The sequence below is a fragment of the Antechinus flavipes genome, chromosome 3 (genome assembly GCF_016432865.1).
Source record: "Antechinus flavipes isolate AdamAnt ecotype Samford, QLD, Australia chromosome 3, AdamAnt_v2, whole genome shotgun sequence".
NCBI lineage: Eukaryota > Metazoa > Chordata > Mammalia > Dasyuromorphia > Dasyuridae > Antechinus > Antechinus flavipes.
Genome location: NC_067400.1, coordinates 59,991,624 through 60,007,769, shown reverse-complemented (window position 1 = coordinate 60,007,769; position 16,146 = coordinate 59,991,624). Strand labels below are relative to the sequence as shown.

At 37.1% G+C, this 16,146-nt stretch overlaps 1 protein-coding gene across 1 annotated transcript in view; it reads right to left on the bottom strand.

Annotated features, from left to right (window-relative positions):
• The window catches only part of FARSB (phenylalanyl-tRNA synthetase subunit beta), a 72,973-nt gene that overhangs the window by 26,283 nt on the left and 30,544 nt on the right, over positions 1–16,146 (bottom strand). The window contains exons 11-15 of the mRNA XM_051983464.1: positions 15,655–15,716; positions 15,202–15,409; positions 14,679–14,759; positions 12,515–12,607; positions 10,935–11,052 (exon numbers count right to left, since the gene is read on the bottom strand). Coding sequence (XP_051839424.1) covers positions 10,935–11,052; positions 12,515–12,607; positions 14,679–14,759; positions 15,202–15,409; positions 15,655–15,716 — 562 coding nt within the window. The remainder of the gene's footprint in view (positions 1–10,934; positions 11,053–12,514; positions 12,608–14,678; positions 14,760–15,201; positions 15,410–15,654; positions 15,717–16,146) is intronic.

Here is a 16,146-nt window from a genome sequence, read left to right as displayed (position 1 = left end):
TAGAAGAATTCTATTTCTCTGAATATGGATATATTTATTAGAATCCAACATTACTTCAATGAAAGCATGAATTCTAGGCCAGAGACAGGTAAATAGCTAAGTAAGAAGGAAGGGAGGGAGGGAGGGAGGGAGGAAGTAGCCTTTAAACTTCTTTGGGCAGGAAGTGTATAATCTGATAAAAATGCCTAAATCTTAGAAGATCACCTGGACTTCAGACAACAGTTTTGGTCTAGCCTTGGAAGAAAAAGTGAGTTTCTTCAGTAAAAATTATCTTTTCCCATTGTTTGGTATTCCAATCTTTGTGCTGTCCTGCTCAAGACAAGTATTTTGTCTTCATGATGACTGTTTTTTAACTAGTTTTCTCACTGTCTTTCCAAAGACAAGAAGTCTATGTTACATCAAAGAGTTTTCACTAACAATCCTTCCAGTTGCAAGGTCTCTGAAGATTTACTCTAAATTCTATGATTCCTGTCATCATTTATGAAAAGTTTTAAGAGAACAGGACTCAAAAACTAAAAATGAAAAGAGGGTTTGAGGGCTGAGGAAAAGGATCAAGTTCTATGAACATGGTACTACTTTCCAGAAGCCTCATAGGAATGGTATGGGTAGAGAAAAGGAGTACGGAGTGGCTGTGTCTAAGAGGAACAATAAGGATAACCAAAAAATTTTAAAAGGAATCAATTTAGGGCTCTGCTGAGTATTTAGCATAATAAAAATAATTTAAAACCCAAATTTCAAGACTGAGGTGTACCAGCAAAAGAATTCTAGGAGAAGATTATGAACCACTACATAGAATTCCCAATCCCTCTATTTTTGTCCGCTTGCATTTTTTATTTCCTTCACAGGCTAATTATATACTACTTCAAAGTCTGATTCTTTTTGTGCAGCAAAATAATTGTTTGGACATATATACATATATTGTATTTAATTTAGACTTTAATATATTTAGCATGTATTGGTCAACCTGCCATCTGGGGGAGGGAGTGGGGAGAAGGAGGGGAAAAGTTGGAAAAGGTTTTGCAATTGTCAATGCTGAAAAATTACCCATGCATATAACTTGTAAATAAAAAGCTACAATAAAAAAAATAATAAACTGAGGTGTATATGGTATATTTCCTGAGACTTATAAGTTTCCTATTATTAAGGTTTGAGGGTTAGGGGAGAAACCAACCCAACAACCGGACAATCATTGAACAATTTAGATTTGAAATCTAATTAATGTCTGTAACCAATATGTTACAAAGCCAGAAAATGTTTTCCTTCCTCTCAGCTTAAATAGCCTCACCTCAGTCAAGTGTTTTCTCTCACCATTTATGTCAGATTTTGGATATGTTGGCAGTCTTACTGCCCATCAAGGAAAGAACTGAGATCATCAAGCTCAGTCTGCGTTAATCTAATGAAGAGCTGTCATGATTGACTTCAAAAATGGCTTGGTTTTCTGGGTATATTATCTAGCAATTCACAAATCCCAACCTCTAAGTAACTTGCTTATCACTTTGTTTATGCTTTAAATATTTTAGATACCCAACAAGTTAAACAGATGTATTTAAGGAGTGAAACCAATGAGTAATTCACAGTTTAGTCCTATTTGGTCAACTAGAGTAAAAGCTATGTTGGCTTTCCCATTTCATAAAGGGAGACAAATTTGCCTTGGAGTGAAAGCCTGCATTCAACTTCTGGATCCAAGAACAAAATTTCCATATATCTTACAGTGCCCATTAGGAGGGGAAAAAAACAGCTTAGCCCCTGAGTCAAAACCAAGCTATGGCAACAGCCTCAGCAAAAGCAATGTGGGCATTATTCTTGATAACTGCACATTCCAAGATCCAAAATGAAAGTGGTGGCCCCTTGGGGAACACACTCTAGAAACTAACCCCGACAGGACATCAGAGGGGTCCCTGGCTAGGTGAAGGTACAAAATCACTTGGAAGTGTCAGCGAATAATCAGGAAAACAAATGGGTTGAATGAGGGAAATTTTAAGGAATTTATTTGCTGATGCTTATCATAAGATGGCTAGAGAATCAACCTAACACTAATCCCCAAGTATGACTCAGAACTATATCTGTGAATAAAAGCATATTGCTTTTTAATTTTAAAAAGCTAGCTTAATTACTAGCACTGTTTAAGAGCAAAACCAATGATAAGAAACTAGCTGTGTTCATTTTTACCCTGTTCAAATAAGGCTAAAGCTCCACAGTTAAATAGATTTTTGCTCTCAACAATGCACGTTTTCTCCAACAACAGCCCCTTCATGCCTGGGCAACCCATGTCTGTATCCTCCCGTTGTCCGGTCCCCCTCAGTAAGCCAGAAATCTTTCTCCCTGACATCATGAGAACACCAGTGGCTCCTAGGGGCTGTTCACTAATTATCCCTCACTCTTGTCATGTGAACAGTCTGGATTTTTTCTGACTATGCATTTCGTGTATACATAGTTAAATCTGGTTTTCCTTCAAGGCTCCTTATCCGTTACATGCTGCAGCTTGCTTATACCTTCTTCACTGTCCTCTCAGTGCCAGTCATTTTTAAATCTCTGGCAAAACAGTAACACTGGCGGAATATAAGTAATATTAAAAAGATGGGATTGTCTTTCTGGGAGAAGTTTGGATTCATTTCCTCCTTTTTAATTCTGGGTCCAACTGGATGTTTACACACGGTCTTCACAAGATGTATACACTAATGGACAAGCTCTTAGGGTGAGCCAGGTAACCGTGTCATAATTCAACAACAGATATTCCCCTTAGTTTTCCTAATATGAATGGTTAAGAGAAACTTGACTTCTTTTTTCTTCCAGAAGACCCAGCAATGTTCTGGAACGTGATGCAACCTGAAATTCCCCCTACGCAAACCCTCCCCCAAACAGGAGCATCCTTCTTGCTGGAGCTCTCCATGAGAGTGGCAAACACCTCTGAAGAGCAGACATCTCATTCATTTATTCCTCTCCTGATGTTAATGATCACAGAATGATTTTAAAGATTCTCTCTGTTGTGTCCTTTAAAGTATCTTGAAAATTTTTCATATATAAGTACAAAACACTTTGTTGAAAAAAACTTTAAAGGAGTGGTTATTTTAGAAATGAGTATATTGGTAATCTTGCATTCTCTGTGTTTCCCAGTCAATTTTATTATGACAAAAGATGTGGTCCACTATGGATATATCTTATGCCCTTGATGCTTAAGGAGATGATATTCATTAACATTTTTATGTAGAGAAAGTAGTTACATAGGTCTGTAATGGTAAATGCTCTCTCAGTCATTTTCCCCAAGTCATCAACAAGAATTTAAGTATTTACTATGTGGCAGACATTGTGCTAAGCATTAGAGATAAAAACAAAGGCAAAAACATTCTCTCTTTCCAAGGAATGTACACTCTAACAGGGGAAACTACATGCAAACATTTATGTACAAACAAAACACCAGCATTAAGGGAGACAGGAAAGGTTTCTTGCAGAAGATGGATTTTAGCTAAGACTTAAAGGAAATAGAGAGATGAGGAGGAAGAGACTCTACATGTGAGGGGATGGCCAGTGAAAACACCCCAAGAGTTGGGAAATTGAGTAACATGTTTTAGAAAGAAAAAAAGGCCAGCATCACTGGTCCATAGAACATATGGAAGGGAGCAAAGTAGAAGAAAACTGAAAAGGTAGGAAGGGATCAGATTAGAAAGGGCTTAAAGACTCAAAGAGAAGTATCAATAAGGTCTGAATTGATTCCAATGCTTCAAGATCTTCTCCTCCCCATGACCTAAAAATTACTTTCAAAATGTTAATAAGTAGAATTTTATTTAATAACAAAAAAATTAGTTATTATTATTCTTTTGCACAATTTTACATATGGTAAAGGACTAAAATCAATTAGAGCCTAATCATACACGGAATTAGTCAGTTTTCTTTATAAATGAAGTGTCAGACTTCAAGCAGCTCCCTAATATAGAATGAAGGTGAAGCAAATGTAAGGTGAGGGGATATAAAGTGTGTGGTTTACTCTTAGATCATACTCAATTATTTATCACTGAACTGGCATGTCAAACAGGAAAGCACAAAGATTTACTTAAGCTTCTGAAAAAGTCTCTCAAGGAACTTCATTAGCTACATGAAAACAAGCAGTAGCATATGCACTCATAACAAATTTTAATACTTGCCAAATTAATTGTGGAATTCAGATATACTTTCTTTAGAAAGTTGCATTTATAATAGAAACCTAAATTTTTCTGCTTCCCATAAAAAAGTCTCCAATTTATCAATAAATGATCCCTCAATCTTCCCGACACTCCCCACACCCACAACCCTTGCTTTAAACATCAAACTAATAGGCTGGGACTTCTGGTTAAGATGGCGGAGAGGAGGCTCACAGTTGCATAAGCTCCGCGCTTTCTCTCACTATCCACTTCATTACAAGCCTCTGAATCAATGCTTGACTGAAAAAAACCCACAAATAGTTACCAAGAGAAGCCATCCTTGAGATCCGCCAAGAAAGGTCTGTCTTTACTGGAGGGCTGGGGCGGTTTTAGATCGGGCGCAGGCGGCGGGCAGCGGCAGTGAGAGCACGGGAGCAGACTGGAGAGGGGGTGGGGAGTGATCGTAGCCGTCTCTGCGGGGAGAGCTTCGCTACAGGTTTGGAACCTGCAGCAAGTCAACAGCCCAGCAGAGAAGCTAAAAACACCGGGGCTGAAGAACACAACCGCAAACAGCTGGAGTCTCTCAGGACCTGGCCGCCCCCCCCCCCCCCCCCCCCCCAGTGACTCAGCACGCTTTGGGATCTCAGAGCGCAGGCGCAGCACAGTCCTGCTAGTGCCTCACTGCTGCCCCCTGCAGTCTGTAGAGGAAGCTCGATAACACACCCAGCCCCTCCCCCAAAGAAAGACTCCAGTTTTTTCTGTTTTTCTTTGCTAGTTTGTCTCTGATTAATAGACAGAATGAGCAAGAAGCTGAAGAGGACTTTAACCCTTGACAGCTTCTATACAGATAGAGAGCAGACTCTAAATCCTGAGGAGACTAAAAACAGACAGTCCCCAGGTGATTCCCCAAAGGAGGAGAGCGTCTGTTCCTCAGCACAGATGAACCTCATAGAAGTGATTAAAAAGGCTCTCACAAGGGAGCTAGAAGAAAAGTGGGAAAAGAGCCTGGAGAAGTCAGTTAAAGAGAGAGTGGATAAAGAAGTAAAATCCTTGAAAAATAGGATTAGTGAACTGGAAACAGAAAACAGCTCTCTAAAAAACAAAATTGGCGAAATGGAAAAAAATTCCACAGAACAAAAGAACTCTATTGGACAATTAGAGAAAGATTTTAAAAAAGTGAGTGAAGAGAATACTTCACTGAAAATCAGAATTGAACAGGTGGAATTGAATGACTCGAGGAGACAAGAAGAATCAGTCAAGCAAATCCAAAAAAATCAAACAATGGAGAAAAATGTGAAATACCTTCTGGGGAAGACAACAGACCTGGAAAACAGATCCAGGAGAGACAATCTGAGAATCATTGGACTCCCAGAAAAACATGATGAAAAAAAGAGCCTGGACATTGTCTTCCAGGAAATTATCAAAGAGAACTGCCCAGAAGTCATAGGAACAGAGGAAAAAATAAACATTGAAAGGATTCATCGATCACCCACTGAAAGGGATCCTAAAATCAAAACACCAAGGAATATAGTGGCCAAATGCCAGAACCCTCAGATGAAAGAAAAAATATTGCAAGCGGCTAGAAAAACCCAATTCAAGTATCAAGGAGCCACAATAAGGATCACCCAGGATCTGGCAGCATCCACATTAAAAGATCGAAGGGCCTGGAATATGATATTCCGAAAGGCTAAGGAACTTGGTATGCAACCAAAAATAACTTACCCAGCGAGAATGAGCATCTTTTTCCAGGGAAGAAGATGGACATTCAACGAAGTAAGCGAATTTCATCTATTTCTGATGAAAAAACCAGAACTTAACAAAAAGTTTGATCTACAAATATAGAACTCAAGAGAAATCTAAAAAGGTAAAGATTAATCTTGGGAACTATATTTTGACTATATAGATGTATAAAGAATACATGTATACCTTGTTCTAGAAATTGATGTGGAAAGGACATTGTACCAGAAAAAGGGTAAAGTGGGGGTAGTACATCTCATGAAGAGGCATAGGAAACCTATTATATCTGAGAGAAAGAATGGAGGGGGATGAATATAGTGGGTATCTTACTGCCTTCAGAATTGGCTTTAAGTGAAAAATCTTAAGACATATTCAATCTATGGTGAAACTTCTCCATCTCATTGAAAAGTGAGAAGGGAAAAGTGGAAAGGGAAGGAATAAACTAAGCGGAAGGGAATACGGGAACTGGGAGGGAAAGGGGTAAGATAGGGGGAGGAACTCTAAGGCGGGGGGAGGGACACTAAAAAGGGAGGGCTGTGAGAAGCAAGGGGTGCTCACAAGCTTAATACTTGGAAGGGGGGAAAGGGGAAAGAAGGGAGGAAAGCATAAATCGGGGTTAACAAGATGGCAAGTAATACAGAATTGGTCATTCTAACCATAAATGTGAACGGGGTAAACTCCCCCATAAAGAGGAAGCGGTTAGCAGAATGGATTAAAAGCCAGAATCCTACAATATGTTGTTTACAGGAAACACACCTGAAGCGGGGAGATACATGCAGGTTAAAGGTAAAAGGTTGGAGCAAAATTTACTATGCTTCAGGTGAAGTCAAAAAAGCAGGGGTAGCCATCCTGATCTCAGATCAAGCTAAAGCAAAAATTGACCTAATTAAAAGAGATAAGGAAGGACACTACATCTTGCTAAAGGGTAGCATGGATAATGAAGCACTATCTATATTAAACATATATGCACCAAGTGGGGTAGCATCTAAATTCTTAAAAGAGAAACTAAGAGAGCTGCAAGAAGAAATAGACAGTAAAACTATAATAGTGGGAGATCTTAACCTTGCACTCTCAGAATTAGATAAATCAAACCAGAAAATAAATAAGAAAGAAGTCAAAGAGGTAAACAGAATACTAGAAAAGCTAGATATGATAGATCTCTGGAGAAAATGTAATGGAGACAGAAAGGAATACACTTTCTTTTCAGCAGTTCATGGAACCTATACAAAAATTGACCATATATTAGGGCATAAAAACCTCAAAATCAAATGCAGTAAGGCAGAAATAGTAAATGCATCCTTTTCAGACCACGATGCAATGAAAATTACATTCAACAAAAAACCAGGGGGAAGTAGACCAAAAAATAATTGGAAACTAAATAATCTCATACTAAAGAATGATTGGGTAAAACAGCAAATCATAGACATAATTAATAACTTCACCCAAGAAAACGATAATAATGAGACATCATACCAAAATGTATGGGATGCAGCCAAAGCGGTAATAAGGGGAAATTTCATATCTCTAGAGGCCTATTTGTATAAAATAGAGAAAGAGAAGGTCAATGAATTGGGTTTGCAATTAAAAAGGCTAGAAAAGGAACAAATTAAAAACCCCCAGTCAAACACTAAACTTGAAATTCAAACTAATAGGCTGGATATTTGACTTCTTATAAAAATATTTTTTATTTCTCTCTTAAAGAGGCTTCCATTTCGACTAGCAAGATGCTTTCTCATTTGTCTATTGTTAAGCTGGGTTTTATTTTTAACAGATATCTCATCAATTGGTAGAGCGAAAGGCAACTAAAAATAAGTATGACCATTGGCCTGAGAAATTGGCACCTTTGTTAGTAAAAATAAACATGCTGAGTTCACTTGGAAAAAAGGAGGGAATCTCTCAAGAAAGCACCCCACCTATTTTCTTAAACAACTTGTCACTTAAGTGCTTTGAATTTTTCTTCTGAAATAAAAAGTTGAAGGAAAAAAGGGGATGGGGAAGAGTTTAACATTAGGTCTGAAATTTTTATGTGAATCGACTTTAATTATGATATATTTTTGTATTTCTAGACCAAAAAAAATACCAAACTTCAACTTCTAGAGCTTAGAGAATGATCCTAATAAAATACTTTGATGTAAATATTCAGTAATGAATAAAATCAATCTTAATAGGAAAATCTGCACTGGGCATAGTGTGAATTTTCAATAATCTATGTCAGTAACCTTCAAAATGGGAGCTTAGGGCCTCTGGTCAGCAATAACTTGGTTCTAAGGCAGGTATAAAATCATTTCCTTGTGCTCATAAGAGCCAATCATGGGGCTTGTCTCCATCACAATTGTATTTTTCCTAATCCTCCAATATTTTCCCACTCTCTTTCCCCTCTGCCATGCAAGGCCCAAACTTCCTTGGGGAGGTTAAAACCTAACAATACCCAAGCAGTCAAAGCAGCAGGCATCTTTTCCCTTCCTCTTCCAGCACCCCTACTTCCTTCACCCAGATCACTTTCAGTGGCTACTGAAAGTTCCCTCCAAGAGCAAGTTCTCTATTCTGGGGCAGAGACGGCAAAAAGCCCTGCCTCTCCTATTGAGAGACAAGGGATAAGTCACATAAAATGAGTAAGGAGGTCCAGGAATGAGTTGCTCATTATTATTATCAATAACATTATCTGTAAGTAGAATATAAATGGCAGGTCTCTGTTAAGCGGGCTTATTCTTATGACTCAGCACACAATCTAACTAAAATCAGGTAACAGTAATTTGAATTTGTAGGGTGTCTTCTCCATTTTTAAATGCATTCATATACATTCATTTTTTTCCTCACAATAACACTGAGCTAAGTAGAGCGAAGATCCTTATCTTCATCTTATATAAAGCTTGAACTTAAAGAGGCTGACAATTTTCCCTGGGACCACAGTTAGTCAGGCCTGGAACCTAAATTCTACTCCTAGCTCAATGCATGCAGATTCACTGTTGGTATCACCCTCAACAAAACATATTTTGGAAAGCAAATGGAGAAGAGGCAAGTTTACCGATGAGATGACTCGTAATGTTACCTTTCCCCCAACCTTCTCTTTTCCAAACTTCCCATTACTTCTGATGACAAACTATCCTTCTGGTTACCCAAGTTCTACAACCTCCAGGCTGTCTCTGGCTCACCCCCTCACTCTGTAGACACACCAATTTGCAGTTTTTAACTTTACCCCATCCTCAGCATGTCACCTTCTCTCTAGTACACCTCCATAGGACTGCTGCAGTAGCTTCCAAACCGGTGGATGCTTCCTCCACACAGCTGCCAGAGGGATTTCTCTGAGCATCGCTGACAAGCATTCTTCTACCTCCGCAAAGTCTAGTCAGGTGCTCCCGACTGACTGCAGGATCAAATAGAAGTCTTTACCTAATCTTTTTTCATTCCTATTTTTAAGTTTTATACTATGCATAATTATCAATAGAGTAGTACAAATATGTAACTTGTAAATTAACAAATGGACAAGATTATAAGTGTGTGCTCAAAATATTTTTTGACAATGGAGGGCACAATCAAAAAAGTCTCAAGATGACTGATCTGCCCTAATGGAGAAGCACAGTGCCACAAACAATTCAAAATCATTTACATTTGGCTATGGAATATATTACATCACCACCCAAATATGTACATACCATTCCAAGGTAACTCATTTGAACCTCACAATTGTGTTATAAGATAAATAATTTTATCCTCAATTTAGAGACATTGAATGACCCGCCCATGACCACACAAAGCATTAGTTAAGAATGAGAAGCAAGATTCCCAAGGTTTTCCCTGAATTCTATCAAAGCATCATGCTCATTTCCTCCACATAGCACCTTTTGCTATGGGTAATATAAAATACGAGTTTGCATCCACTCAGCTAGGAAGGGGAACCGGTATTGCAGGAGTAACTCAACAGCCCTTAGAAAGTGGCTTTACCTCCAAGTCTCGGGCAAAATTTCAGCTGAGGATAGGAATATTTCCTTTGCTTTTCTCCTAATGTTTTTGAGAGGATTAAAAAAGTAAATGTACTTGAAAGCATTTAGAAATATAGAAAGCACTATACAAATCCAAGATGTTGGTTTGTTGGGCTGCATTTTGGATTATAAGAGTAAGCTAGTCCAATATGGTAAACCTGCTATGTATATTCCACCTACAGATAACATTATTATAATAATGGGCACCTTTTCCTGGAGATGCACAGCATTCAGGTTTGGCTCTCTTTAAGTGAACACAAGTAATGTCAAATAAACATGGATGATATTAAATAAAACATCTCTTTCTGCAAGCTTTTCTAACACACATACACACACACACACACACACACACAGAGTCTGAAAGGATGAATGGCTGATTAAACAATACTGGGATTTAAATTGTTAGTTCCAGGGATCCTAGGAAACGTTGGCAGTGGCTTAATCATTTGGAGGCGCTGCATACTGAGGGATATACAGCTTGAAACAATCACCAAAGAGTGCCCGGGGCATTTGTCTGGAACAGATTTCACTAGCAACTTGGTACAGGTACCTACTAAAAACGCTATATATTTATTAAGCACCCACTGTGAGCCAAATGTCACACAAAGTACCAAGTGACAATCCCTGCCCTCATAATTACCAAACCATGCACAAATAAGCAAAACCTGATATAGCACACACTCTAACTGTGAATGCAATTATTGTTGCCATTTCTGAGTGAGAATGACAAGCATTATAAGTAAAAAGAATATGAATATAACCATAGAATATAAAAGAAAATGTTCAATGCCTAGAACAGGGATTCTTGGTTTTATGAACCCTTCTGGCAGTCTAATAAATCCTGTGGATCCGTTCTCAGAATAATGGTTTTAGATGCATAAAATAAAATATGTGGGATTCAAATGAAACCCAATTATATTGACATAGAGCTTTCAAAATACTAAGTAAGCAAATTCACAGACCCTAGATTAAGGATTCTTGCCCCCTAGAGATTACACTGTTAGAGTAAGATTTTAATAAGCCAATTTTTCTAGTATCATTACTTATTTTTCCTTGCAAGTTCTTTTAAATAAAAAGAATCAGTATTGAAAAAAGTTCTTACCTCTACTGGGATCTTTTAATACAATGTCAGAAATTTCAAACAGTCTCAAAGGTAAGGGCATCTTCCTATTAGCAGCAATTGTCTTCAGGAGCCCCGGAAGAAGCGTTGTACGAGCTACCTGCAATGTCAAGTATAAACTTGTGTCTGTGAAACTTAAATTGACTTCAAAAAATACCACTTCCCCTCACTATTTTTGGATTGGCTAAATTTTATTTTTCATTTTAATTTATTACTGTTCAAATTCTTAGTGTGCAATAAAGTCTCTCTAGCAACACTATAGTTTTAAAACAACTGTTACTAGAAGTTAAAAAAAAAAAAAAAAAAAAAAGGCAGAGGTGGCATAGTGGATAGAACACCAGCCCTGAAGTCAGGTTCTCCTGACTCGAGTTCAAATCTGCCCTCAGACACTTAACACTTTCTAGCTGTGTGACCCTGGGCAAGTCACTTAACCCCAATTGCCTCAGGAGGAAAAAAAAAAGCACATTAAAAACCAATCTGATTCCACAGCTTAATAAATGTCCTAAGAACAGAAAGAAAGGTCCTATGCATACACAAACATTCACAGCAGCACTTTTTGTGAGAGCAAAGAACTAGAAACAAAATAGATGGCCATCAACTGGGGAATGACTACACAAATTGTGGTATGAGAATATCCTGGAATGTTACTATATCACTAAGAATAAGACAAACATGAAAAATTCAGAGAAACATGGGAAGATCTGTATGAATTTAAAGCGAAGAAAGCAGAGTTAAAACAATAACCTATAAGGAGACAAAGGAACTTAAATTAAATACAGTAGCCAGTCAGATTTCCAAAGGAGTGATATTAAAATATCCTTTCCTTTTTGTTAAGGAATTGAAAATTATATTAGAACTAAAAGCTAACTATACTATCAGTTGCAACTACTATGTTAGCCAACTGTTTTTAAAAGTAAGTATTAGTATAAAAGTTAGCACTTTAATTACATAAACCACTATTTATAATAGGTTCACTGGGAAAACACATTCTGAATAGAATAGAGCAAACACATCTGGCTTCATCAGCAAGAATAGGAATTGTGAAATCTGTAAGAGTATATTTGGGCTTCACTAACTTGTTAACTCTCTATATGTCCATATCTGCATTAAGAAAATGCATCCTTTATAACCTTAAACATCTGCTCAAAATGAAGGCATTTGTTCTGGCCATTGTATCCTTAGTCAAATGTGAAATAAAAGGCAATTATACCCATGGAAGCAGAGACAGAGTCTTGGGTACCAAGCTCCTTCACGACCTATTGCTATGCACAGATTATTCAAAAGTCACACCTATATACATTAGGAAGAGTTTGTCTGTATTATTTTATCTGTATATGGTATTTACCAGATGATTTATATGCAGACACAAACTAAGCTTTGGTAACTAAGAAGTCAACAAGAAGGTTTTGGTCTTTTAAGAAAAGCACTGGGATGGCATCCTACTTCATTTCAAGATACAGAAAATCCTACAGGGCAGGTTACACTCTCCCTTTTTATGAGTGTACACATGAACCACTAGCCTCATGGAATTCAGGAAAGTGCTTAGCCATCAAAATTCTTACCTGAAATTCTGCTGTCTTGGGGTTGGCTATGTGAACTGCTTTTGTTGCAGAAATATCCATGCCAAGTTTATCAGCAATATCCTCTTGTGAGCACTAAGAAACAACACGTTTGGAACTGATTATCATAGAAATGGCTAAACTTAAAATAAAGATGGTATAATCTCTGTAAGTCACCTTACAATCCTCTTCTAAGTAAGGCATTTTTATGCTATGTTCAAGTCAATGTGCTAAAAATGGCCTCTCAGTATCCATAAAAATAGTTTGAGGCAGATGCTATTTGTTATGGTTCTTGTACTTTCTTGCCAACATACAAAACCAAGCACTTTACGTTATGGAGATGCTGCCAGGTGCTATACTCTAGCTTTTACCCTACTTTTCCATTCTCATTTCTTCCCTCCTATAGCAATGTGCTCAGAGCACTATTAAGGTCACGCCTCAGACTCCCTCATAGAGAGGCAGCATGACACAGTGTAAACTATGCTAGATTTGGTTCAGAGTATCTGAGTTTCAATCCAGGATCTGCCACTTCTGACTTATGTGACTTTGGATAAAGTCATTTAAACTCTATGGATGTCAGTTTCTTCATCTTTAAAATTAGGGCGCTTGGACAAGATGGTGTCTACAATCCCTTCCAGCACTAAATACATAATCCTCTGAGTGTATTTATATATCTCCATATAAATCTAAATAAATATATATATATAAAATCTCCATATGATCTCTTAGGAAAGAGTGTTGAGATATCTATTATATATATATATATCCATATGATATCTCAGTAAAGAGCATTGAGATAAGTACTATATATATATATGTATGTATATATATCCCATATGATATCTTAATGAAGAGTGTTGAGATAGGTACAATGCCATTCAAAAAAGGGTTTCAATTTGAGACTGAAAGTGACATCAAATTATTTACCAGTAGGAGTAAGCAATATTTACTGCAAATATAAATGCTAACCTCCTAGCAGAAGGAATCTAGCCCTAATTTTGAAATGACTGTAGCATTCTTCTTATATATTCATCTCTAATAAACAGAGGTAGGAGATATTGCTCACTGCACTGTCAAAGTTCCCCGAGTGGGATGCTGTTTATATTTTATTTAATAGGGAAATTTAAATATTCTCATTAAATCTATTTATTGAGATTAAATAACCATCTGCCATTTGTTCTGGCCATTGCATCCTTAGTCAAATGTGAAATAAAAGGCAATTGTACCCATGGAACCAGAGAAGAGTCTTGGGAACCAAGCTCCTTCACAACCTATTGCTATGCACAGATTATTCAAAAGTCACAGTTGTATACATTAGGAAGAGGGTTGATCCAAATTTGTAATGTATGACTGAAATACCTCTGTAGGACCTGCCTACCCTCTCCCACATCAGGATAAGCTGATGAAATCTAAGGACTGAAAAAATGAAGCTTCCTTAGCATATTCCATAAGGTAAATGATTCATTTGATGATATATCATTTAAAAAAAACAAGCTAGAGATTCAGATATGAGAAGCTGAGTGGGTCTCTCTTCCCCCACAATTTCTGTTAGGGTGTAATTTATCTGAAAACCCATGGCCTAGAAGGAGGCAACACAGAAAGCTTTACAGAAAAGTGAGGGAAGTCAGATATATTTTTAAATGGTCAACCTGTTTTGTTCCATCTAATTCTGTAAATAATCTACTTCCTCATTCAAGTCTTTCATGTTAACTTCTGAACTCAAAGCAAATGTCTGAAGATGCATCCAAATCCCCAAAAGTAGGTAATAATGCAGAACAGTTGTCAAGTCCTTAACTAGGGCGGCATCTAGTGGGCATTGCCATGATGAAATCCAGACTAGAAAATGCTAAGGTAATTTAGTTGTGAAATCCATAATGAGCCCATGATCTTTTCGTGGAACTAGAGAGTGCGAGAACTTAACATATGAGATGTAGTTCTAGTTTAGCCTTTTCTGCTTACAGCAGAGAATCAGCAAGAAATCCCATTTACATTCCACCATTTCCTACAGAGAGGTAAGTTATTCCAGTGACATTCACAGATGCTGACTTGCCAAGAGTGTTGTACATAACTTATATTCATTTGACACTGATAAAATATCGAAATACATATTTAATGCTCAAAATTTCAAAAAGGTAGCCATCAGAAAACACTAACCAGTGAGACATACCAGAGCAAAGGTAAGAGCTTCAGTGAATCCCGCCGCTGCCAAGTCATACCTCAGGAGTTCAGTAAGCTTATTCAAAGGTAACTACAAGATAAATTCATATTCTTACTATTTAACCTCAAAAAAGTTTCCATTTTTCTTAATTTTTTTTTGCACATATCAGAAAGGGCATATCATATTGGAATAAAGCTTTTTCCTCTGCTGATCAGCACACGACCACTCACATACAAACACACAGTGTCTGTCTTTGGACCCAACTTGAGAAAATGAGTTTCCCCGTGAGGGAGTCAGCAAGAGATCCAAGCCTGAAACCTGTCTTTTTTCAAAGAACTCGCCATCATAGGTCTCCAACTTGCTCTAATCAGTTGGGCATCTGTTTTGTATCCTATCCACTGCAAATGCTTCTCATAGCAAAGCATGTCAAAATACAGTTTAATTCTTATGCTCTGTTTTTCCCAAAGCCCTCCTGGCATTCAATAGTCAGTTACTAACAATAAGGGGTGTTTATTTAAGGGTGCAATCTTACTTGATTAGCTATGGTGTACGTTTTCGGCATAGTCATCTGAATGTTGTTATAACCATAAGCAATAGCTGCATCTTCTACAATATCACAGGCATGGATAATGTCAGCTCTGGTTGGAGGGATTTCAATCTCTATCTGGTTCCCATCCCCTATGACTTCTGACTTTAAATACATCCTAGTCAGAAGCTTTGCAAGACTTGCTGGAGTTTCACTGAAATAAGAAAATGAAAATTTCATTATATTTTTTTAAAGCCTTATTACATTTTGGGGGAAAAAAAGGTGACATGACAAGTTTCCTTAAGAATTTATTCTAAAATAAGAGACAATATTTGTATTATATTCCAGATGGATTGGAAGGCCTTTCCCTAAAGATTCCCTGAGATAAGGTAAAATATAATTTGCTCTTCATTCTTGGATGTCCTTTAAATGAATATGAATGAGTTTTCCATAGCATACCTGATTCCAACTTGCTTGTTAATTAAATCAGCTTTCACCATCTCCTTTCGGTAAGCTAATTCCTATGGAGAAAGGAAAGATTTTATAAAACATACAAGAAAATTAAATCATTCTACATTAAAATGAAGATTTCAAAACTTCCTAATCCTTTTTTAAAAATTTCATCACCATCTTAGATGGATTTTTTTTTAAAGCAAATGAATTAGGATTAGATCAGAATTTCAGAACATTATACTTCATATAAAAAAATAATTTAAAAAGATTCCTTGACAGATCTATGAATATATTATTTACTAATAAAATCACATGCAATATTACAAAGATTCCCTTAAGCAAACTTCTGAATACAGAATAAAACAATGAGCAATGTTTTCTGAAGACTTAACTAGTCTTTCCTATTTGGGGTGTTTTTGTTTTTTTTTAAACCAAAAGGTAGGTTTATTTAGGAAAAGAGGTTACAGAATTTACAGGTAAAATAGGCACCAGGAATTG